Source organism: Eublepharis macularius, chromosome 2, assembly GCF_028583425.1.
Source record: "Eublepharis macularius isolate TG4126 chromosome 2, MPM_Emac_v1.0, whole genome shotgun sequence".
In the NCBI taxonomy this organism is placed as follows: domain Eukaryota; kingdom Metazoa; phylum Chordata; class Lepidosauria; order Squamata; family Eublepharidae; genus Eublepharis; species Eublepharis macularius.
The window spans coordinates 34484464-34511449 of record NC_072791.1 but is presented as its reverse complement, the minus strand read 5'-3'; the positions used below and the strand labels follow the sequence as shown (position 1 = coordinate 34511449).

Here is a 26986-nt window from a genome sequence, read left to right as displayed (position 1 = left end):
TAAAAAGTTCTCTAGTTGTTCTTTTATTCTGCAATAGAAGAAGAAATGACCTAGGAAAACCTATTATAAAAAAAATTTGCTAGTGTTCTCCCTAGACAACTTCTGATTTAACTATGTGAATTAACAATGGATACAATCAGATGCAACAAACCATGGCTTCTCATTACAGAAACAAGCCTTATATATCTTTTGGCTTACATATGGTTCAGAGATTGAAAGACTCCCACATTTGCAACAAACCATAACCTGTAGTGTTAATGTAAAAGTCTTCAATCAGTAAACTCTGAGGGGTACGTTGAAGCCTGAAAACTTCCCAGGCATACGTCTTTAGGAACAAACCACATATTGTTCCATTTTAAGTGAGCCATTCAGTCTAAAGGATCAAATACAGTTTTTCTTCTTCAAGTTTTTGCCCTTAAATGGAACTGATACACACCCAAAACGGGTGAATAGCAGCAAAACTTAACTTTCTGATAGTCACCCTAGTACCACCTTATCTGTCCAGTAAAAAGGTGATACATTTCACTTATTGTTGTATGAACTGTGTATCTAACACATTTCACTATTTACATAAATTAGATACATACAACTGGAGAATCAAGATCTGCAGGCAAGAAGGGAACTCTATGAGACATGGTTTGAGCTCAGCTCCTTCCATCTTCACTCTGACCTGTAAGTGAAGGCAAATGCAGCCAGAACTGGGTTATCTTAGGTAGGCCAGATCTGATGCAACTACTATGGTGTATACTGGAGACAGGGGACTGCATGGCTCCAGAAACAAAGTTGGAAGTGCCTCCTATTTCAGCTCCCTTGCCAAGTCTTTCTCCTGCCTCTTTGTGAATAAAGAGGACATTGCCCTTAGTGTCTAGATATGGATAATAAGGGAGAAATTTTTAGCATCCCATTACTGTATGAATTATAGTTGTACATATCTAACACATTTTACTACTCATGTGAATTAGATATATACAATATTTGTTATTCATTAAGCATATAAGGTTTATGAACAACCAAAATGACACTTAGTAGGAAAAAATAGTAATTGCCTGAGTTTTTATTTCTCTATCAGAACTCTTTTTTAGGAAAAAATGCCCACTCCTATCGTCTGTGCCCTTATGAGAGAGAGAAGGTTAGGCTTACATATCTATGGTGCTATAGGCTATAGAAATATCTACTCACAACCTGCTTGTATCTCAGGGGGAGTATTCAAAAGCATCATGGCAGTGGCAGCATCAATGTCAGGATCTGGAAAAATCAACCAATAAATATATTAATTTACAAAGTGGGCCAATTCCCACCCCCTCTAGAATGAACTGACTTTCTACAGTGAAAGAGCTACCAAAGTATGGCTAAACTATCCAAAAGATTAGAGGGAAAATATTCAAGGAGTTCATCAGGCCATTACAGTGCTAAAGAGCTCCGTGTGTAAGTCTCTCATCTCCACCCTTCCTCCCTCTTGCCTGTGCATGAGTTACTCAAGTGCTGCTGAACCCTACGCAATCTCTCAGAGCGAGGGAGCTACTCCTGCAGGCAAATGTATCATGCCCTTACACGATTTCAAAGGCTGTGTGCAGTAGCTAGGTCACAAAATTGGCATAAATGTATTAAAGAGGAGGTAAACAGCAGACTAGGGAGTATGAACAACTCTATTCAGGCAGTCGGTATTGTTTTTTTCCTGTACTATGAAGATTTTAAACTGCATCTGCATATAGAACTCAGGGAGGAAAAAACCCATACAAAACTAGAGCAGAGAGGATATCCTAAACTATTTGCATCGGGCACCCTGGTACTTTTAATACAAGGGTCATCAGTCGTCTGCCGTTATCCTTAATCGTTTTCTGAATCCATCACGCTCAGTCAGTTAACAGATGGCAAGTAAGGGACACAGAGCAAAATATGATCCTTTTATAACTATATTCACTTGTCTCCAAGAGGAGGCCGTACGGCTGCTATGGAAATAGAGGTAACCATGGCAACAGTAAACAACCAAGAACGGCCAGTGAATAAGCTGAAAAGAACATCTGCCCCAGTAAAGCGTCCCAGCTGCCCTAGGGCGAAACTTGCTAATCGTGTAGTGATGCTGTGTGACAGAGAAAGCCGCCTATGCCATGTCCAAGTAAATGAACTGTGCAATTGAAGCAGACATAAAAATGCACACCCTTGTTGACTGCAGCCTCTGTACTGCTAAACTGAATGACTAATAGGCTCGGGGTGGGGTGCAGGGGGAGAGAGTAATACTTGTCACTATTTATACTAAATTACATACCACAAAATTCAATTTGCTGTTAATAGCTTCTTGGCACTTTATTTTGGGTATTATGTTGGAGAATCACATTTTAGCGTTAAAAATACATATTTCATATTTGTTATAAATGCAGTTCAATTTCAAGGGTAATAATGTAATGGAGTATAAAAGCCCTGCAATCTATTAATAAATACAGACCTTGCACAATGTAAAAGACAGTAATGGCTACTTCAGACAAACACACGTACACACTCACAATTTTTCTATGCCATCTTTCAACTCCTTTTCAGATGATGCTGACATAGGTTCAATTGCCAGCACAATAAATGCAGGATCAGCTAGAAGCTTTGCTGCCACACAACACTCCTGCTCTGATTTTCACTGATTATCTGTTCTAGAAGGAAAGGCAACTTTCTATGGGTTCATGCCTGTTGCACAGTTTTCTATCCACAAAAGAGAGAGAAAGAGAGAGAGAGAGAGAGAGAAGGCCAAGTCTACATTACAAAGTCCAGGCTCCTTAGAGAAGAAAATTTGACCAGGCTATCAATGGACATCACACACGGTGTCCTGCAGTACTCTTTGGTTGGGGCAATATTTTCAAAGTAGCCCAAATGTGCTCCCAGTGCACAAACCTTTTCAGACAGCTTTCTTCTTGAGGATTCATACGGGTTTATTCCATGCATCACCGGGGTGTGATCTGGTTTATGTGAGCCTACGTAGATTCATGGGCAGACATGAGTCTTTACAGCATCATCACTTAAAAGTGTTCAATGTTACACTCAAAAAGATAAAAGCATAGTCTTGTCTGCAGGACTGCATTCTGACACAAAGTAACAATGGTGAAGGGAAATGGAAAGGACAAGATGGAAGACAGGGTTATGTAGAAACAATGCATCGGCATGTGTGTTTGTGGGGGTGGATGCAGCTGCTTCTTGAAAGATGGAAGCAAGGGAGCTATTTGAAAAGAGAGAGCGAATTCCTTTGAATGGGTTCAGTCACGGAGATGCTCAGATTCTCTAAGAAAGCACACAATTTTCCTGGGTGCTTGCAACCAAAGTCTGCTGACAGGGGACTTCAGCTTGGAGATGGGTAAGCCTTAGAACATTCCTTGCATCTATATGAGGGCATGAAACAGTTTATAAAATCCTGTTCTCATAGGAGGGCTTTTGTGGATTTTTCTGTCTCATTTTTCTTTCTTTTTTTTCAGCTATATTTTTTTCTACATATCTGAGAGGTCGCTCAAGTACATAGGAGTATCTACTTTGTCTGTGGATGCTCCTATATCACTGCTCAATTTATCAGCATGAAGCCACCAAGTTTGGGGGCCCTTAAGAAGTTGTGAGGAGGAGAAATATTTGGAAATCCTCTCCAAAATCTCCCCTGCCAAAATTGTCTAATCTCCCTAAAGGGCTTGAGAACAGGTAATCCCTGCCCCTCCCAGACTTATTTTACTTTAACTGATTCTTATATGTTGCCAATCTGTGGTCCCTGAACCCCTTTTGGTTGCTTTACCAAGTCCTAGTTTTTTTAAACAGCTGGGGAGTTGTTGGACTGAATGTGACAATGGCTGCTAGGACTTAGTGTCATCCTAAAGAGAATGACACCCTGCTAAGTCCATTGAATCAACGGGCTATAACTCTGTTTAGGATTACACTGGCAGATGTTTTCACTGAGGATGGGTCTTTCAACAGCTATTTCCCACAATGGTTAAGTGGAACCTCCATGTTTGGAGATCTCTGAATGCCAGTTGTTGGGTGGCTGGGTGTGCATTTGGCCTTTGTGCTGTATTTGCGCGACTTCTAAGGCATCTGCTTGTTTCCAGTGGAAGGTAGGATGTCAGAGTAGGTAAATCGCATTACTCTTCTTACATTCTTAATTATTTTAAATGCTACTCTGCTTGCACACTCTCAGTAGAGAGGTAGCTATCCTGGTTTTTTTTAAATGCTGTTTCATAAAGTGACTTGAAACTTCCCTCAGTTTAACAGAAGTATGCAATAGCAGGGGAGGGTTCTACTCAAGAATCAAAAGTCCAAAGACATTTGGATTACTGGATCCTGGCCCAAATACTTGCACCATGGATTCTTAGTTCTGTGCAACTCATATGGTGGTGCATGAAGTAATTTACATAATCATGCTTGCAACCAATCATGGCAGAGACAATGTTTCCATCATTGTGAATCAAAGGCTGCAGTCAGGGAAATTAAAAAGCACATGTGATGTACACTATACCAGATTCAGTGATTGTCAACATATCCATCAAGAGGCTGCTATTCCAGATCTTTTTCTGTTTTGCACGTGTATCTTATATGTATAAAGATATATATGACACTTGCTGCATGCTAAGATTTGTTTCTATGGCACTGATCACATTTAATGAAATCAGTAATTGACTCTAAACACTGTAAGGAGAATTGTTAGATATTATTTGCAAACTCAGCCTTTCAGTAAAAAACAAAACAAAAAAATCCAGATACAGATACTCAGGATATCTAGCTGTGACATAAAAGGACAGTATTTCCAATTGCCATTAACACCAAGAAAGAATGAAATGTTCTTCTGTGATCTATAGTACATCACTGGCCTGAAATTAAAAGTGGCTTTTATATGCTTTTCATAATAATCCAGTACAAGACACTGTGCTGGGAAGATACCAAGGCTATAGACCATTAATCTTTTCTAGGACGGCAATTCACAGGTTCAAATGAGCCATTGTTAGTGTTTTCAAAATGGTTTTCATAAAGTTCATCATTGAACAATATGTACCACTGATAACAGAAATCTTTCTCCTACTTATTTTCTTCATTGTATACAAGAACTCTGTTGAATTACATTTAGTATGTGATAATGGCATTTTATTACTGAATTAAAAATGGATAGAGTTACAAAAGCTACTAATAACTGAACAAGTTAAGCTCTCTTCTTTCAACTCTTGCTCTCCTTGCTTTTGCTGCATTAATTTTTGCATCAATGTGAATCCACATCAAGTGGAACCTCAATTATCTGAAACACCAACTGAATGTCGTTTGAAGACCAATGGTATATATGGCAGCTAATGGGTGATAAAATCTTTACAGGGATGTAGATTCCCTAAAAAATTGGCAGATATTCATTGAACAGAGGGTATGATAAAATGTAAGCTATAGTTTTTGCAAGAAATTCTGCTCTACATACATATTTCATGTATGATATGCTTGTGTGTGCCATTCAGAGAGGTTCAGAGGTTGTTTACCATTACCTGCCTCTGCATACCAGCCCTGGCCTTCCTTGGTGGTCTCCCATCCAAATACTGGCCAGAGCCAACCCTGCTTAGCTTCTGAGATCTGAAGACATCAGGTTACCTAGACCATCTAGGTCAGGACATAATATATTTATATCTGGCCTTTGAGTTCAACAATGACCGTATAGTTCAGCAAAAGAAATTTAGTATCTGGGTCATCAGGCCAGAAAAGTTCCATTGTCACAGGACCCATAAGGTCACATGTATGTGTTAAGAGATCTGCTCTTGGGACCTGTAACAGACAAGACTGTAATGGATCAACACCTTATTTTGCATATATGAAAGATTAGCCGTTCAGCAGACCTAGGGCTGGGGCAGACATAATGCTTAAATATGGCCTGTTTTAACTTTAACATAAACTGAAACTATGGTTTCTATTGCCAACTCAAGCCCCACCCTTAGAAGTCTCCCTAAAAACACTTTAGGGAGACATGCTTGTTATCTTGCGAGTTGGGGGGTGGGGGAGCAGAAATTGCCTCAATGCTGATGCAACCTAAAGTCACTTTAAACATTTTTTTCCATTTTGTGGTTTGAGGCCAATCCCTGACTATGGTTTAGAATTCAGATTTAATGCTTAATTACGAGTAAAAGAAACACCATGGTTAAGTTGATGTATGCATATGGCTTTAACTCTGCTACTTCCTGGGTCTCACAGGTATTTTATTTGACTTTATTTGACTTAACTTTCCACAAAAAAACATACTAAGTACTGTAGCCATGTTCTTCCCATTTTGTCATAAGGCAGAGCAACAGAGGAGGAGCAGGCAGCCAAGACTTATTTAATATAGCATTATGGACTTGGGTTGATCAGCAACAAGATTTGATACGTCAACAAAGTGCCAGAAAACAGTTGAAATTCTTGTGATGCCACACCTTGAATACACCCATCCCCCACCAAAGGGAAGCTAAAGATTAGCCCGACCAAGATTCTTGAAGGAGGCAGTTCTACAGCTGAAAAAGTCCTAGAGTACAAACTAATCCTCGAAAAGCGAGGGTATATGGAATAGTACTTTATCAGAAAAACTAAGAACATAATTTAAAGCTCTAGAGAATTAAGTACATACACACTTAATTCTCACACGCAAACAAAAACACAGAGGTTACCTGCTGCTGTTGTGTCTCTGCATGATTCATTGGGGACACATACTTTCATAATGCTGTGCTGAATATTTGGAAAATTTAACCATTCTCAACAAAGAAATGCAGCAGTATTATCCCTACCCCCACCTCCCTCCATCACAGACAGCTTGCCCTTTGTGTGTCTGTCTGAATCACAGATATAGGCATGCTTACTTCCAGTCAGAAGGTACACCAAGATGAATGCCAGGAGGCAAACCAAAGTTTTGGACTCCACTGAGAACAAGCAATATTTCTAAAGCGTGTAAAAGTAAGACTCAAATAACAAAAGTGAAAAACAAAAAGCCATCTAGTGGCTCTGATTGGGTAGAAAAGTAGAATATACAGTTTGCAAATAAAATTTTATTAATTTTTTATTAATTTTAAATTGTATTAATTTTGCAAATTAATAAAACATTTTTAGATGCAAAATTGAAGAGGACTTCTAATTTCAATTCTGATAATAGGGTTGCACAATCATCAGAAGTTTGAGAAACAATGTTCTAAAAGTTAAACAAGAAGTTTGTTACTGCATTGTAATTCCTGGGTTTTTTCCGTGTTTTACCTATACTTATGTGAGAGTTTCAGCCAGGTACAAGCAGCACTTCATAAAACGGATGACCCAAAATTTTGGTCAACCAATTTGCAAACTTCCATATTGTAATGAGCCAGTCTGGTGTAGTAGTTAAGAGCGTGGGACTCTAACCTGGAGAAGCAGGTTTGATTCTCCACTCCTCCACTTGAAGCCAGCTGGGTGACCTTGGGCTAGTCACAGCTCTCTGGAGCTCTCTCAGCCCCACCCACCTCACAGGGTGATTGTTGTTGTGGGGATAATGATAACATACTTTGTAAACTGCTCTGAGTGGGTGTTAAGTCATCCTGAAGGGGGTTTATAAATCAAATATTATATTATTAATAGCTCAAACAATACACAGCAAACTCATTAAATGTACCAAGAAAGGGGTTTTTTTCAACTTCATTTTCTAAAGGGACTTGATATGCTTTTGGTGTATAGGCAATCTGGGAAATCCTTTTCCCATCTGTAATTATGAAGTCTAAAACTAAGGCATGATAGTAGCTAAACAGATGTGTGTCACTGTATTTTTATGCAACTTCTTCCTAAAGGAGCAGATTAAAAGCATTTAATTGCTAACGAGGTTGTTAACACAAGACTCATTTTGAATTTTTTTTAAGGCAGAGTCCACTAGCTTTATGCACAAGAAGAAAGGCCTGTGTACCTACAGAAGATAATCCCACTGCAGGAATTTCTTGTTTACCCTTTGAACATGTTAACTGCCCTCTCTCCCTCCATCTAAAATATCAACAGGGCTACATGAAAAGTTCTTAGAACAGGTAATGATGGAGATTTAATCCCATTTCCCTCTGGAACACTTGGCAATTCTCATTTTGCCTTGCAGCCATATGATACTGAAGCAGGGAAGCCAAGGGCCCTGGTATTTCTTGGGAGGATGGCTATTGGATGTTCTCCACAGGGAACCATATTGAATTGTCTGGGATAAGCTGCTTTTTTACTCTTTTGATGCAGGTTAAAGACTGTAGAATGCTACAATAGTAGCCTTGGATCAATACAATTGTAGCGGGGAATGGTTTTCTTTGCTTAATGATGACAACACAGTCTGCTTCTACAACAAACATTTCAACCAGAAAAAATGTTGGATAGCTCATGTTTCTAATGTGTGTATGAACCTGAAATGCTAATGGCTGCCAAGACCATTCAAATGTTTCATCTAGCAGAACTTTTTAAAAACAAACTTATATGAAACCCCAATCAGCAAGCTGACATCCAATACACCTTAAAGAGTCTACTGAATAAAATAGGTTCCCAATTGCATGGATTGCGTTGTTTTCCAATTCCGTGTAGAAATTGTTCAACTGGGCTGATAAATTTTTCATAACTCCCCCCCCACAAACCAGATTAGAAACACTTTAGCAAAAAGAACTTTTCATTCAATATATCTTCCTTCTGTTCTTCTGCAGTTCTCCTGTGGAAGCCCTAATTTCCCTCTTGTACAGCTCCTGAATTTATTGTGATGGGGAAAAAATATCAATAATTCCTCCGCACAGTCAAGAGAAGTTATAAAGGAGAAAAAAATTATACAGGCATAAAAATAATCTAGTTGCTTTTTTTAAAAAAAATCACAGTTGGTCCAGCTACATTTTCAGGCAGTAGGGGGAAAACAGCTGGTTTAAGATGCGATTTACCCTTTTTGTCCCTGTACGAATGAAACAAAACAGAGGGAAAAACCACCCATGCTTGGTCTATTAAATCCAATCTAAAAGTTGTTTTCTTATCAAGATGATTGTCAAACATCTAACATAAAATGAAGAGAATCAGAATGCATTAACCTTACACACCTATTTCTGCTCTTTTTGAATGCTAATCTCCAATAATAATTCACTAGAGAAAATCAAATGCATTTGGAAAGGACCTCTGAACAATGGAGCTCTTACTAATCTGGTGACCCCGTCAGGGCTCTAAAAGGAAGAGAGGGGACACGAATGAACGAATGAGAACTTTGGAATTACTTCGCTAATGAAAAAAGACGACTGTCATTCTAGAAAACACAAATGGCCTGCTTCTTGATGTGTCCAGTAGGGGGTAGAAAAATCTCAGTGTATAATAAGCCGCTCTAAAATATTTACATGAAGCAATTTCTATTTGATTGTGCTAATTCAGCCTTCTCTTCTATACAAAAGCAAACCTGACCTGCTATCTGATACTGTGGATTCTTGGGGCCATTACTCATAGTCTCCTTTGTCCTTTTATAATACTTCTATAATCATTTTTTCGAGTACAAGAAGAACACTTTACATTCGTAGCGTAAAATAAAACCTCCAAATCACCAAAAGCAGGGTCTGGGTTTTCTTTAAATTGGTAAATACGTCATTGGTACAGTATGTATAAGATGTAAGGTTTTAATAATTTCACACAAAGTAAGAAACGAACATTTAGGAGATCTAAATCATGGGCAAATAGTCAGGGGTAGAGGGAAACAGAGAGCCAGACCAAGGTCCTCCTGACTGTATGCCTATAATGAGTCAATGAGTATTGACTCATTATAGCCCGGTTCGGACATGCGATTACTAGTATAGATTTTCAGCTTGAAAACGTAACTACCTAAAAAGCTGTTCCACTTGATCCTCCAAATTTAACCACATGATTGCAAAATGCAGAGATTAATTATTATACTCTGTTGAAAACTGACAAAATTAGGTGGGAAACTGCTTCATGTACTCATTTAATTTTAGAATTTTTATCGTCTCTCTTGCACTAACTGCCTTGGAAGCAACCACTGAAAGTGGTACGATACATTTTGCAAACAAACAGCTTGCATTGGAGTGCAGTGTCCACTCAATTGCTTGTTAAAGTAGCCTCCATGCATGAATTGGTCCTCGATTAATGACATTATGGCGTTCCTGAAATGTTCCTATATATTATAGGAGGGTTTTTTTAGGTTCCGAGGGTAAGACTTAATACTGACAAAGTTTTCTTCTAGACTCATACTCCTAAGACAACAAAACTAAATCTCTACCATGCTTTTCAAAGTCATATCTGCATTTGGGGGGAGTTGGCAGAAAACACTGGATAGCTGAATTAGGCAAAATTCCTTGAAGATTTATTTTTCTAATACTTACAGAATGAAGCCAGGTATAATTTCTTTATGCAATGACTCGCACACTATGGACTGTGGTTAGGTGTCACCAGGTGAAACCTTATTTTATAAAGCAAGTCCAAAGAAAACAAAACACTGTTGCTATGTGATTCAAATAAAGGCCATAGCAACACATTAGGGAATGAGAGATGATAGGGAATCTGGGCTTTACTTATACCAGCAGGTTTTACAAGATTCAGAATTTTAATGCCACTGGGCAGATATAACATTACATCTGCACTAGATGCAGCCTCATCCTGTTCAATTTTAACCTCCCGTTGTCTGAAATACTTTGTTTTGCTCAGTCAACAGTTCAACTAGTTTGCTTCTCAGCAGCCACCTTGCTGAGTCAGTCTAACTCCTCTGTGTGCGTGTGAGAGAGAAAGAGCGCTAATTGGCAAACTTAAAATAAGAAAGGAGGAACAGATAAAAGCAGGGCTCGTGATTACTTGAAAGAGACTCAAGGAAGGTCTGGCTAAGAGCTCATGTTTGCTGAGGTGAAAGAAAAGCCCCAGCACAAACAAGTTATCAAATTCACAAGATGCTTTAGATCCTTGATTTTGCCTGAGAGAGATCTCCCTCCCCTACCCATTGCCTCCAAAATGTAAGGGTAAAGGAGTCTGATGCAGTGAGAATGAGGAGCCTCCACAACAATAAATCTTACTTCCTGATGGACTTATTTACAGATAAAATTAAGAAGGCAAAGAGAAGCTTAAAAGGAATGAAGCAGGAGATCTAAAAAAGCAAAAATGAAAGAAGCAAGACTAAGACAAAGAAAAATAATACAAAGCCAGCTGGGAAAGCAGGGAAGTTGGGACAGGTTTCCATTCACCTGCCCAATTAGCTATACTACCTCTACCCTTTATCTCTAAACAAGCATCTTATCTGAAGAGCCCAGTGTACCGTTTGGTTTATTTATGGATCATTTTGGCACAGTTGCCATGATGGGTGTTGATAGGATTGTGGGATCCATGGAGGCCACCATTTATATCCTGCAACCTTGTTCATTCTAGTGGCTGAAACATATAAAGATCACATTAAGTCTCAGATGTTCATCATAAATCAATAATCAACTCAGGGTGCTTTGAAAACAGGTAGTTTTCCATTCGTTGCTTTAAAAAACATCACTAGAAAAGAATGATAAGGGCAATTATTGCTTGGTCTCTAATTTGCATTTTGTACAAAATGATTGAGAAATTAATTGCAGACTGACTCCAGATCTTCAGAAAGACTTCTCTGCTCTAGAGCTCTTTCAACTGGACTATGGGATAGTGACTTTAACTGATTATCTCTCTTTGAATATAGACCATGGTCACACCTCTTTGTTGCTCTTACTGCATTTATTAGTAACCTCTGATACAGTGAACCATGTCATCTTGTTGAGGTGTCTGGAAGTAGAAGCAGGTATCAAAGGATGTGCTTTGGCTCGGTTAAAAATTTTCCTTACGGACTAAATTCAGAGGACTGTTGTTGGAGACCAATTGTTAATAGGACTTGTCCTTGTTCCACAAGGGTCTGTCTTATCTCCCATGCTATTTAAACTCTATGTAAAGCCCTTAGGAGGAACCATTCATGGTTTAGTGTAGGCTGCCGTCATTATGCTGAGACATCCAGCTCTACATTTCTTTATCAAAATGACCTGGTGATGAATTCCTGAGTCATTGCCTAACTGCTGTGGTTAAATGGCTAAGGGTGAAAAAACTGAAACTGAATTCTGACCAGACAGGGGTGATGCTAGTTGAGAAGATTGAGATCTTGAAGGAAATTGAGCTCCAGATATTTGATGGGGTTCTGCTGACCTTTGCTGGTTCAGTTAACAATCTAGTTTATACTGGACTCCATTATTATTGCAGCTGTAAAAAATGTTTTCTTTCATGATCACGTAGCCTCCTTACCTTACCTTGGCCATATGGATCCATCCTATAGTAACTTCAAGGCTACACTACCGTAATATAGCAAAAAGTCCAGTAGTGCCTTCAAGACTAACCAACTTTATTGAGGCATAAACTTTCAAGAACAACAGCTCTCTTCATCAGAGACATGTGATGAAGAGAGCTGTGGTTATCGAAAGCTTATGCCTCAATAAAGTTGGTTTGTCTTAAAGATGCTACTGGACTTACTACTATTTTGCAACTACAGACTAACACGACTAACTCCTCTGGAACTACTGTAATACACTCTACATGGGTATTCCCTTAAAGTCAACTCAAACTCCAGCAGGTACAGAATGGCACAACTTCGTTATTATCAGGAGCTTGGCAGAGTATGCTTATTAACCTATTCTGCAGTCACTCCACTGGCTATCAATCAGTTACTCAGTTCCGTTCAAGGTGCTGGTTCTCACCTACAAAGTCCTTCAGTGGCCTTGATCCCACTTATTTACAGGGCACCGCCCCTGCTATGTTCCACCATGACAGCATCAATCATCTGAGAGCAAAGCTACAAGTGACTTTCTTCACGTGGAGAACACTAGATTTTTCTCGCAAGGTTACCTGGGAAGTGAAGTCCAAGTGGTCCTTCCCCTCTCTGTTAGAATCCCTGCTTGAAGAGCCACAAGAGGGCTTCGTTTGGGAGCGGGCGGCTGCTACTTTCTCCCAGGGCGTCCAGTGGGCTGCCTGCTCCCAGGGAGCTGCTCTGGAAGCGGCAGCGTCGGGGAAGCTTCAGCCACAGCGACAGCGGAAGAATCTGCAGCAGATCCTTCCACTGTCGCTGCGGCTGAAGCTTCACCGATGTGGCCGCTTTCTCCATTTGTAGTCACACTCTGAGCCTTCTGATAGTGCCACACCGCAAACAGGTAAAACAACAGTGGCTCATTCCTGAACTTTCTCTGCTGTGACCCTTTTTCATAGAATGGCCTGCCAAAGACAATCATGGAGGCTCCTGCATTTTTACACATTCCGCTGAATGAAAGACGTCTTCAGGAGAGCGGTTTTAATGAAGAAGCAGAGTAATGGAATGGTTCAGGAGAGTCCTTTTATAGGGGAATACGATTGTGCACTCTATTACACTGTTTATTCCTCTGTGTGTCACCTTTCTTTTGCTGCCTTCTATTTTTGTAATCCATTTTCTGTAATGTTTATGGTATGTCAGATCTTAGACTTTGTTGTGTCTGCATTGTCTTTTAATTCTGCAATCCTACATTGCTTGTGGGATCTCTTATGACATTACATTGCTGTCTTACAGTGTCTCATCATGTTGTTTTTATATTTTGTTATCTGACTCAAGTCTCTGTGAAAAAGGCTGGCTATAAAGGAAGTAATGCACCCGGTCCACCTTCTGGAGAGATTACCTGCGCACCCTCCCCCCCAATATGCAATGAATGGTAGTATTCCTATAAACTGCTATTGTTCTTCTGCAGCCCTCACTTATGAGGCCTTGTCCATTATTAATGTATCTCAGATTTAATGTACTGCTGGTTCTGTCTGTGAAGCGATGTGTTGTATCTCAATACTATGCAGTCAGAAATTTTGTGTCTGTCTGCCAGGAGGTTTAAGATGAGCTTTATACATTGGCACTTCTTGAGATTTCTCTGCCTTTGCAGTCAACTTTAGCTTGCACACGTTACAGTGAATACATGCACAATCTGCACAAACGTGTGTACACCTGTTGTAAGAAACAGCCAGTGCTCATTCACTTTACAAATGAAGCTGCAGACCAGTAGACCCATACTTGGATAAATGTGAGGTTTAAATAACCTATTCAGATGTACGTGCATTGAATGTAACATGAGAATTACTCAACTCTGACCAGAAATATACAGAAAAATCGAGTGTACACCATACATGGACTGTAAGCATGTCCAGTGTAACTTGTGATCAGAATGTTGTAGTTTTTGGCTGATTCCGCACACGTTGGATAATGCACTTTCAATGCACTTTATCAATCGTTTGAGGTGGATTATTTGTTCCGCACACAAAAAATCCATTCCAAATGATCTATAAAGAGGATTGGAAGTGCATTATCCGACATGTGCGGAATCACTCATATATTAGAACCAGAGGACTTGGCAGAAGAACGCAAATTTAAGCCCACATAACATCCCAAATTCAATCTTTACCTAAGAGAGCCTTAGACAGCAGGGCTGGAATAAATCTTTCCTCAAGTCCTTAGAAAACTGTCACTAGTCCAAGTGGATGGTGCTAGGCAACATAGATCAGTAGGTATATGGCTGCTTCTCATATTCATTGGAACCCACAGTCCCTTGCAAGGCAGACAAAGATTCGCAGGGAAAGTGACCTGTTCCAGCTTTGTTTAAATGCAACAGGATTTGCATAGCTATGCACTAGTTTTAGCTCATGAACTTCAATTAATAAGCACTGGGCAATTTAGGTTTGTTGTTTCACTATGCTGAGGGTTTATTTTGATTAGAATATTCAGAGCTTCAGTGAAAACTTTCAACAAATATGAAAACATGGGTAAATATTAAACTCCTTGAAGAGTTGCCGAAAAAGACAGCTACAGTTTAAAAATACATGACTCAAAACGTACATTTCAACACTAACCAAGAAAGACTATTTTGGGTACTGTATCAGTTTTTTTAATTGCCACAACAGTCTGTTGCATCCCTAAATATAGCATAAGGGAGAAGATGCTTCTTTCAGACCAGTTTATTTCCATCCAAGTGTGAAAATCACTGTGTATTCCTATGCGTCATCCTGGGTGCTGATTCCAATGGCAACAACAACAAAAAGCATATGAATTGTTTGCCCCCTAAAGGTCCTAACTTTCCAACTTTAAGTAGTTCCCTGAGTAAAACAGTGGCAATCTGAAACACGAATAAAGCCTTGGCAAACAATGACTGGTTATCTCAAGAGATCTGGAGGACTTCCAGTAGTACTGGTACAGTGCCAGGTTTTCACACAAGGCCCACAATACTGTTAAGTTTGCATCCTGGGGGTAAATGGCAGCTCAATAAAAGGCACAGGTCCACCCGTTAATTGATCACCATCAAGTGATCATCTTCCACAGGGAGATACCTCTCTCCATTGTTCCAGTAGTTTGAGAGCCACTCCCAGCAATATATGAAATGACTAGGGCAAAGGCAGAAAATGTGCATCAGGGACAGGGTGAAGGTCTGTGCATAACAGGTACCTGGAGGTCTGTTTTTGCTAGCTGCTATGGAGTTGGTTTTGCTGATATGGAAGTTGTCTGAAGCCTGCAAGATTAGAAAATTTGGGTAATCTTGGCTTCTAATTTGGGTTTGGATATCCTTTAAAGAAAAAAGTAATTGCTGCGCCCTGGAAAGGAAAACATTCCTAGTTCACCTTTACATTGTACATTGATCTATTGTCTGGATGGAGGGCAGAAGCTGTTACATACCAGTTTGGTCAGAATCCAGTGTGATGAACTGAGCCACCTTGAGTTGGAGGAGATAAGACGAGCTATAAATGTTTTAAATAAATAAATGATGAGCAGCAAGAGGCAGAATGTTTGTGTGTGTGATATGCTGTCAAGTCACTTCTGTCTTATGGCAACTCTATGAATGAATGACCTTCAAATCTTCATTGTCAGCCTTAAAGTTCTGTAATTCCTCAGTAGTCATGCCTTTTGTCTTCTTGATGTTCAACTGTAACCCTGATTTGGCACTTTCTCCTTTAACCTCCATTAGTAGTCATTTTAAGTCTTCACTATTTTCTGCCAGTAATCTGGTGTTATCTGCACATCTCAAAATGGTTAATGTTTTTTTCCAACAGTTTTCACTTCACCTCATCTAAATCTAATCCAGCTTTCTTTATGATATGTTCTGCATGTAGACTGAAGAGATAGGCAGATAAAAATACATCCTTGTCTGACACATTTGCTAACTGGAAGCCATTCTGTTTCCCCATGTTCTCTTCTAACAGTAGCTTCTTGTCTAGTGTACAGGTTGTGCAACAGATCAATCAGATGTTATGGCACACCCATTTCTTTTAAAACCATCCATAGCTTTTCGTAATCCACACAGTCGAAAGCTTTGCAATAATCTACTAAACACGAACTGATTTTCTTCTGAAATTTTATGGTATGCTCCAGTAACCAACATAAATTTGCTATATAATCTTTAGTGCCGCCTCCTCCTCTTCTGAATCTAGCTTGAACATCTGGCATTTCTCGTTCCATATATGGTGAGAGTATTTGTTGTAAAATTTTGAGCATCAATTTGCTTGCAGGGGAAATTAATGCAATGGTCTGACAGTTGCTGCAATCTTTGACATCTCCTTTTTTGGAACTGATTGAGTATTCTCAGTCTGTGGACCATTATTTTGTTTTCCTGAATGGCATACTCATTAGGATTTTGATGGATTTGGTTTCCTTATCTTGAAAGAGCTTTATTGATATGCCATCTACTCCAGGCAATTTGTTTCTCCCAATTGTTTGAGCCCAGCTTTCACTTCACTTTCTAAAATTGCTGGTTCTTTATCAAAAGTTTCCTCTTTGAAGGTGCCTGCCATTCTTTCATTTCTTCTGTATAGTTCTTCTATGTGCTGGTTCCTTCTTTTCTTTATTTTGTCCTGGTAAGATCACGTATTTCCGTGTTGATCTTTCAGCATCCCTAGCCATGGTTTGAATTTCCCTTTGACTTCTTGGATCTTGTAGAACAGGTCTCTTGTTCTTTCTTTTTTATTATATTTATTTATTAAAACATTTTTACCCCACCTTTCTGTGTGGTTCAAGGCAGATTTTTGTGGTTCTATTTCTTTGCACTAGTTATTATTATAATAGTTCTCTTTGGCTGTATGCCCAAGTCTCAAGCAGCAGAATGCAGGTAATTTATTGGCGAGTAAGGATCCACAGGATTAAGAAGTCAACACTGTTCCAACATTAGCCACATCTTCGTATTCAACAGTAGGCCAAATGACTGCCTCAGTTCTTCACCTCAACTGAGAGCCTGAAATTATGTAAAGAGGCAGTGCACTTTGGCACCTCTGCAAAGCACTTAGGAGTAAACTGTCCCTTTAAACAGAGACTTAATGTGTGGAAATGGGCACCTGAAGCTGTTCCTGGCATGGAGGTAAATAATACCTCTTGGTAAATAACATCCCTTTAAGCCTCTACTAAAAGGACAGAACATTTTTCTGCCAGCCAATTGGCAACCTTATCTATGGGTGTATTCTTACAGGGGTTTACAAGGAGGTGAGGAAGGTAGCTGTTTCTGAATTGGTCCCCCTGCAGACACAATGGAGATGCCACCTGAGCTCTACAGAAGAACCTTGTGTTTCAGTAAGGTAAGGGAAAGCAAAGATTGGCTTTCTGCTTCAGAGAAGAAGCAAATGGGCAACAGGAAACCCACTGGCAGGTGCTATGGTGCCCCTGGGAACTATATTGGGGATCAGTGATCTAGTCTGAGAAATGGGTCATAGTGCCACCTATCTGACTGGTGTTTGGGAATAAGCTCTAAATGCTGTTAGCAGGAAAATGTACACCTGTGTGCCGTCAAGTCAGACAGAACAGAAAGGAGACTCCATTCCAAATTCTTTTCACAAGAGGGCATGCAGAAGAGCTCCTGCTTGTACATGCTCTCATAGGGGAAGAAATAAAGTGTGCTACATGCTCACTACCTATTACTTTACTTTTCATAATTTCATTAAAACTAAGAGTTGAGCTCCCCCCCCCCCACGTAGTTTCCCCCGCAGTCTTGACATCTACTATGCAGCAGTTCACTCATTTGGTTTCATATTATGAAAAGAAATGAAAACTAATCTCTTACGGCTCTCCTCTTTTTTTGCTTGTAGTCTCCTAATCCATAAACACACCAGAAAAAAGAAGTTGCAGCATACTTTGGTAGCTAGCACTAAGTGCTCTTTAGAAATTACATTTCTCACAAAAGTGCCAGAGGCCTTTTTTCTTCTTTACTTTATGCTAGAGACTAAACCAATAACAGCCTACCCACGTCTTAATTCTGCTGCCTACTCTTTTCTTCAGCTGGTCTCAATTCACCCATGACATTATTTAGCTCAAATATAAACTATTACTGAGATTACAGCACTGCAGGAATTCACTAATATCTAGCCATTAGGTCATAGTGGTCAGGTTTATTACCAAGCAACAGTGGGACTAATTCCACAAACAAGAGAAAAGCTAAAGAAGAACCCATTTATCAAATTTCCAAAACAACTATAGTCTAAAGCTTGAGAATGTCAACAGTTATGCAAAACCAATCACCAAATGTATAGATAATTTCTGCCCTATTTCTGCTGGTGAGTGCACAAGCTCAAAACCCACCTAACATGTCTGACATAGGAATATTGGTTAAAAATGACATTTAGCAGTGACTATCTCTCCTTGTCTCCCCCCTAAGGGACATTATTTCAGTCTTTTGAGTCTGGATTACACAGAGACCTACTAGCATTTTTTTAAAATTTATGTCATTTATAGTCCGCCTTTCTCACTGAGACTCAAGGCGGATTACACAGTATGAGATTAGTACCATCAGTATCAAGGACATTCCAACAAACAATGCCATAGGGTGAACAGACACAAGTTTAAAAGACATAGCATTAGCAAGAATCCAATATACAGGCGGATTACACAGTATGAGATTAGTACCATCAGTATCAAGGACATTCCAACAAACAATGCCATAGGGTGAACAGACACAAGTTTAAAAGACATAGCATTAGCAAGAATCCAATATACAGTAGAAAAAATACTGAAACAGAACATAATCAATTCTAGGACTAACATTAGACAATATGGAGCACAGGTGGTACATAGGAATACATATTTAAAGCAACAGATAATATGTAAGGCAATATAGTGATGAAGTCTAAGGTCCCTAACTCAATAGCGAAGCATCTGAGACCCCATCCCTAAAATACAGCCCTCCCATTTGAGTAAAAAGCCTTTTTGAATAGTTTGGCTTTGCATCGATTGTGGAAAGCCAGGAGAGTGGGGGCTCTCCTGACCTCCTCAGGCAGGTCATTCCACAGGGTAGGGAACACCACAGAGAAAGCCCAAGTACAGATTGCTGTTGATTTCACCTGTGTGCAACCTGGCACCTGCAGGAGATCCTGTTCAGATGAGCGAAGCTGCCATGGAGGGACATAGGGAGGGAGGTGGTCCTGTAGGTATGCTGGATCAAAGCTGTGAAGAACTTTGTATGTAATAACTAATACCTTGAACTGAGCACAGTAACTGATGGGTAGCCAATGGAGCGACTGTAGGATGGGAGTGATGTTCATGCTCCTGATAACAGTCGAGCTGCAGCATTTTGCACTAATTGGAGCCTCCTAGTTAACTTAGATGGGAGGCCTATATATAGTTCATTACAACAGTCAAGCCTTGATGTTACCATAGCATGGATCCAAGTGGCCAGGTTGGCCATATCGAGATAAGAAGCCATCTTCCAGGCTAGAGTGAGGTTGTAGAAAGCATTTTTTTGCTGCTGCCGTAACTTGTTTTTCTAGTAATAACGCTGGATCCAGTATAACCCCTAGGCTCTTAACTGAGTCTGCAATGGTCAGACAAACTCCATCGAAAGTGGAGAGTTCAGTGCCCTTCAAGATCTCTGGCTTCCCAACAAGTATCACTTCAGTCTTGTCTGGGTTCAATTTCAATTTGTTGTTTGTCAGCCATTTCACCATGGCTGTCAGGCAGCAATCTAAGATTTCTACTGCATCCTGTGGGGACCTGGATATTGAGATATAGAGTTGGGTGTCATCTGCATACTGATGACATCCAACTTCATAGCGGCGAATGAGTTCTTCTAAAGGCTTTATGTAGAGGTTGAATAACATGGGAGATAAGATTGCCCTGTGGAGCACCGCAAGATCGTTCCCATTCTACAGATAGCTCTGATGGCAACCCTTTGGATCCGCTCCATGAAAAAAGATTTAAACCAGTCCAGGACATATCCTTTGATGCCCACTTCTGTTTCTAAATGCCTCAACAGGATGGCATAGTTTATTGTATCAAAGGCTGCAGATAGATCCAAGAGAATCAGATGGAGATCATCCACTAATGCTACTAGTGCTGTCTCTGTCCCATGTCCTGGTTTGAATCCTGACTGGATTACATGATAGAACATGGGCTCTATCATGTAAAGTTCCTCAGAGTTTGATTCTTCCACTCATGTTGTTTAGCTCACAAGTGAGAACATGAAAGAGATTGTCCAGAGGTTCTAACAAGTCATCTGTATGCTGATGATCGGCTCTGTGTTTCTTTGAACAAGCCACCAGAGACAGTGCTGGACCAGTGTGTGGAGACTGTGATTGCCTGAGGGACAACAAAGGTAAAGTTGAAACCAAAAGAGACAGAGGAGAAGCTAGTCAGTAAAGAGAGGACTTTGGATGGGGCTGGGTTGAATACAACTACCTCTGTAAAGTGCAGAGGAGTGTTATTAGATCCTGCATTAAGGTAAATTCAGTGGCAAAGATGTATTTTGTCAGCTGCACCTGGTGCTGAAATTATCCTCCTTTGTGAGTTCCACAAACCTGGCTGCACTGATCCATGTAACCTTGAGGCTAGTTGTCCTAGTTGGAGCTGCAACTGGTCCAAAAGAGGATAGCTGCTTAGTGATTACAGCATGCAAATGCTACCAGGACATTCCATCAAGGACTTAAAGGTCACTGTAGTTCAACAAAAACCTTTCAAAAACAAAATCCAATGGGAAGCTGCTGAATTGGAACTCATGTGTAAATCTGACTCAGGCTGGGATTGAATAGAGACTATGAATGGTTATCTCATTATCAGAAGTAACTGACTTCCTTAACAGAAGCAAACTGATCTCCATATCAGAAGCTACTGTTTACATCTACTCCTCCCTCCCTTCTCCACCTATATATCTGACCAGTTTCTTCTTGCCCTCCATGCATCTGACGAAGAGAACTGTGATTCTCGAAAGCTTATGCTACAATAAAGTTGGTTAGTCTTAAAGGTGCTACTGGACTCTTTTTGATTTTGCTACTACAAACTAACACGGCTAACTCCTCTGCATCTATGAGCATGCAAATGGGAACTGTGATGGACAGAACTAGTTCCAGCTCTGCCTCTCCCAGGGAACAGCCAATGAGAGCTGGCAGACATTTGAAATCCATTAAGGAAGTTGGTGAGGAAAAGAAGGTTTTGAAGCTGCTGAGCAGCAGCAGCAAATAGGTGCCTTTTGACACCTGTTAATGTATATTACAAGCCTTCACTATTATAAGAGTGTGGGTTATATCTGCACCTCTTAACACTTATGTCCATATGTATTTTAACTAATTCACTCCAGTGGTATACATCTTTTTTCTGTTTTCACTCTGGCTGGCTTGAAGTTGTTGGCTGAAGGGAAATAAAACACACACACAAATATCAAGCATTCGGGTCATGACTTACGGGCCTGATTTCTTAAATGGTGGAAGTGTATTAGGGAAATTTAACTCTGAGTTTCTCTTTCCCCAGTAGCCCTGGGCATAAGCTGGCTAAGGGGAAGTAAATATAGGGAGCTGGCTGCCTGTCTAGTGGAGCCTCTGGGAAGAGGAGAGGAGCTGATGTGGATTGGGGTCAGGGCTCTCTACCTGATAAAGATAAGACAGTTCTATGTCACCTGGGCCCTGTTTAGTTGAAGGACAGCCTCTCCCATTATGAACCCGTTTGCCACCTCAAATATTCTCAGGACTCCTTCCAAGCTGTGGCCTCACTTCAGGCCATCTGCTCAGCTACACTGCAGATCCACTGTTTTTTGGGGTCACTGTAGTGACCTCAAATCATAGCATAAATATTCATAGACATTCCAGGGGAACTTTACTGGCTGCTGGGATGCCATTTTTAGCAGCATCTCATAGCATGGTTTAACTCAGCCTTAAAAATCATCTCCAGGCAGGGCCAAGTATTTTTGAAGCGGGGAGGTATCTAGTGGAATACTCATTCATAAAGTTTGAGACATGCAGCAATAAGCAGTAAAACTTGAACTACTCTTCCATTAGGGGAATGCATACTGTGTCAAGCATCTGAAATGTAACTACGGAGGACGGGGGGAACGTTCCCTAGAAAAAAGAAAAATGCTCAGCGTAGCTGCCTTGGTGGCCCTGATGAGGGAAGAAAGGCGGGATATAAATTTTGTTTAAAAATAAATGTACTGAATGCAGATCAGCAGATGTAATTTGGAAATTCCCATTAGCATTCTTTCTTTTAGAAACAACTATTTTTCTGATTTTGGGGGAAGTTCTGCAATGTACCCTATTCAGCTGGGGTAATGATCTTGCTTTTACTGCTACAGTTAAATAAAAAGTTTGTTCATAGTTAACAGCAATGAAAAGTTCGTTTTTGTCTGTGCAGCCATGCAGACTGACCAGTCCCTCAAAAAGTTTTCATTGCATTGGCCATTCATCACTCTGCAACCTCAAGGACTATTTTTGAACTGTACAAACAAGGCAGAGACAGGACCTTTTGTTCAGCTACATTTTTACACCCACTAGTTTCACTGCCACAACAACTAAACAGCAAATAAGTGACTTGAGTTCATTTAACGTACTCCCAGTTGGGAGCCTGCCTGTATTTTCTGCAGCAAGGCAGACCAAGGGAGCAAATAGGCCCTTTGACTGAAAAGGCTGTTGGCTCGCATACGCCAAGCCGTTCTGTGAAAAGAAAGATACTCTTCAGAGTAGCTTGCAGCGACCTAGTTCATCACAAACCACTTTGATGCCGTTTCTACTTTAACAATGGGCTGGCTCGTTCCTCATCCACTGACAGCAGCAATGAATGGCAATCCACATGTGTGAATGAGCTCCTGCAGATGACTCACCCCAAACAGAACTTTCATATTACCCAATGTTGCCGCCAACACAATACGGTTCTTCGGGGCAGCGAGTCAACAGTGAAGTCATCAAGTGATGAAATGCTGATGCACGGACATAACTGAACCACTTCCTTACTCAGAAATCTGTTTTAGAATAAAAGTGAGTGGGTTCACATCCACAATTCCACTGTTCGCAGTGGCGCACACTTAAAGTTAATGTAACACTGAATAAAAAGTGCTCCCTCTCATTTCGGTGAGTGGCTGCTGTTTTTGCACATCCACACACAAGCTGTGCCACACTGGAGCGATCTCAAACATGTTTACTCATAAGTTAATGCTACTGAGCTTAGTGGAACATACCTCCTAGGAAGCATGTTTAGGAGTCTTAATCACTTACATTTAGCAAAAACAAATTCCTGAAATTGTGTCACTCAAGCATTTCCAGTACTCATTTCAAAATTAAACTACCTCATGTATAAGAGAGAAGAGAGTTATGCCGAACTCCCAAAATTCTCTATCCAAATCTCTTAGATGTACTAGCAGTCCACAAAAGCATAACTAAAATAAGGTACTTTTGTTAAATAGATGTCCAGGATTTTAAGGCTGCTTTCCTTATTGTAGACTGGAGATGCCCATTAAGTCCCTACAAAGAAAAGGTGGGTTAAAATGCCTCAAATAAATAAACAAAATATAAAACAACTATGTTTTGTTTTAGAAACTGGTGCAGAGGGAAGCTTTATGTTCAAAAAGTTTCCAGAGGCTATTAAAACTCTCCCCAGGGAGATTCACCTGTTCCTTTCTGTTGTTTTCTTCTACCAGCACATAAAACGTAGCAATTGCTTCCCCACCCCCAATGTTTTAACTCTTGTTTTTCTTTTGTATTTATTTTAAAATAGCCCAGAGAAGCCCGATCTCATCAGATCTCCGAAGCTAAGCCAGAGTTGACCTTGGATAGTAATTGGATGGCATACCTCCAAAGAAGTCCAGGATTGCAGAGGCAGACAGTGGCAAACCACCTCTGTTAGCCTCTTTCATTGAAAACCCCAGCAAGGATCACTGTATGTCAGCTATGACTTGATGGCATTTTCTACTGCCATTTATTTTAAGACCTGGTTCTATGTCGTTTTAATGATGTGCTTGCGTGCTGGTTTTAATGATTTTTAAGATATTTTAATCTGTATGTTTTAATTTGTTAGCAGGCTTGGTGGCCTTACTGGAGCAGCAAGGTGGGGTAAAAATCTTGTTCAACAACAACAACAACAACAACAACAACAACAACAACAACAACAACAACAACTGCTACTACTACTACTACTACTACTACTACTACTACTGATCTGCTAAGAATCTTATACAACTTAACTGATTTGTGAATAAGCGTTTTGGCTGGGTTGTACCCCTGGTTTCTGTTGGCCAAACAAAAGGAGGAACTTTAAAATGCCACACTGTTGAGTCTGCAGGTTCCATCCTTTTCTCTGCTGCTGCAGGACTGAAACTCAAGAAGGAAGATCTTGTGGAAAACAGAAGTTGCACTGCATAAGGAAGTGCAGCTGATGCCCCCACTTCTATTAATCTCCAACGTCCTATCAAATACTGTGGGAAATCTTATTTGAACAGCACCCATTTAGAAGCTGAAGCATATTTAAAATACTGGGGGGGATTAAAATAAAATCCTCTTCACACACAAAAGAAGGGCCTTGGTGAAGATAAACTACACCCACAACTTAACAGTGGAAATGCTATCTGTGCCTTTGTGGCCAGTTAGTTGCACTAAGAATGGTCACAGTTCCTGAGATCTCTTATAATTTCAGTTCATGCAGCAGATCTGGGGAGGAACACCATATATTTGCTGCTGCTTTTGAAAGGTGGGTTGTCCTCATACCTTTCCAACATCTCTACAAACCATGTAGATGCAGTACTTGCTATAAGCTCAGACTTTGACATGGACAAAGATCTTCTGAATGGCATTTGGGGACTTAAATTGTCCTACAAGATATTATAAAAGAAACGATGCCAAAAATGCAGCTTCATTTTAATTATCTAAACACTAAATATCTAAATCTAAAAACACTTTTAGGATATAGCTTCTATAAAATGAATTCCAAGTTACACCACATTTGCTGTACTTTGGGTACGTTTTCCACTACAAACATGTTTGGTACTCTATTGGATGATCAAGTTTTCCATCTTATACCAGTAACTCCCAAAAGGTATTTTATATGAAACAACGGCAAAATGAATGTAACATCTGTATTCTATTTGCTAATGAGCAATCATCATTTTTACCTCTCCAACCAGGGATTTTGCTTCTTGGAATACTAATGCCACTACAAAAAAAAAAAATCACTCCCCTCATTAGCACCACAGTTAACTGAATACCCAGAACACTCATTCATTATTTGTAGTCCAGCTCTGCATCTACATTCACTGCTTTTTATCATTTTAAGAAAATTGGAGTTGTCAAAGAAAAAAGGATTTTACACTTAAGTACTATATATATTCATACAGTTATAACATTTATATCATAGCTCTCTTAGAATGAGATTTCAGCTTCACTAAGAAATGGATTTGGAAGCTTTAGGATCTTTTTAAAGCCATACAGTAAATCATTATGAAATTTACATTAAATATTTTTTTTAAAATTCATAACACTTAGGAGACAAGGGGTGCTCAACAGAATACAGAAAAAATACAAATCCTGCGGGCTTTTAATTCAAATTTTGCATTTCCTCTCTGATGTATTTAGGGCATTAGTCTGCCTAAGAACTTATCATTTCTTGGTTAGCCACAAGAAAAAAAAATTGGTGAGGTAAGTCCCTCAAATCCAAAGAAGTATTTTATATAAATGCACACAATTTTATTTTGATATGTTTGATCTTTATAAATTATAAACATATGGTTGGAACCTATGGAAGATTTCCACACGTGCGCCAGTTCTTGTTGTCTGCTTGGGGTTAGTGACAGCAATTATATTCCCTTTGGCTTTTCTGCATGCTCAAAACATAGCACAAAGTATTTCTTCTGATACAATTTCAACACCCAATTAAATGAAATCATGTGAACCATCCGATGTACATTCCATTGTTCAATATACACACAGTTATCATATTAAACATTATAATAAAACGCTATGCATTGCCGCAGCCATGGCACTACCACTTGCAAACTACACCAAGCACATTTCCCTTTCCACAGATAACTCGGTGGATCAAACACATCAGGTAATAGATGATGGAGCAGGATTTCAGGTTGGGGGTCAAGGAGATGGGACTACAGCCCAGCAATGCTAGCTAGTGTCATAGCTGAGCTCACTGGTCTCACTCTGGAGCAGGGACACACAGGGAAGTCAGAATCTGCAGTTTAAAAGTCCGGGATCAAAAGTTGCTACCTGGAAATCAATAAGTCTCAGGTGACTTGTGGCGATTCTCTAGGCTTTTCGAGGCAAGTGGTGAACAGAGATGGTTTCCTTTAGACCTTTCTAGTTCCAATGTCCTTTCATTTCAGTTTATGGGGTGTGACAGTGTTGCAGCTTCCTTACAGGCACTGGGTGACAGAGAGCTCCTGGCTGTTGCTGCATCCATACTACTGTGGGCTGTATGTTCCTGGATGCTGTGGCAGAAGAGTGCTGCTCTTCTGGTGCTTCATATGACAATGGTGGTGGTGGGAACACCCCATGTGCATGCACGGCACTTAGTTGCAGCCAGGCACTAGAATTCACAAGGACTACACATGGTACACAAAAAGTACTCTTATTGCAACCTGTGTTGTTTTCAGGTATTGAAAGTCAAGTTTTACTTCTTGTCCATGGGGGAGGCGGGGGGGGGGGGGAGAGCTAGTTTTTAGAAGATTAATCCAAATATTTCTCTTAACCTTGGATTGTATGAAAAAGTTCCATGTGCCCTAGATAATCTCTGCCATAGTACACACTTCCTCTTCCTCCAAAACTTTTATTTGCACAAGATCAATGCTTTTCAGTGGGC

At 40.0% G+C, this 26986-nt stretch overlaps 1 protein-coding gene and 1 long non-coding RNA gene across 4 annotated transcripts in view; one reads left to right on the top strand and one right to left on the bottom strand.

Moving 5' to 3' along the window:
* The window catches only part of FOXN3 (forkhead box N3), a 178987-nt gene that overhangs the window by 28083 nt on the left and 123918 nt on the right, over window positions 1-26986 (bottom strand). The window contains exon 5 of one of the 3 annotated variants that reach the window (XM_054972628.1): window positions 1180-1245. The exons of 1 other annotated variant lie outside the window; for it this stretch is intronic. In XM_054972628.1, the coding sequence (XP_054828603.1) occupies window positions 1180-1245 (66 nt within the window). The remainder of the gene's footprint in view (window positions 1-1179; window positions 1246-26986) is intronic. One more of the 3 variants, XM_054972629.1, reaches the window with a different exon arrangement.
* On the top strand, window positions 17411-25915 carry LOC129325101 (uncharacterized). Its single transcript, XR_008596577.1, has 3 exons — window positions 17411-17517; window positions 20374-20522; window positions 23903-25915. It is a non-coding gene; the product is annotated as an uncharacterized LOC129325101 (long non-coding RNA).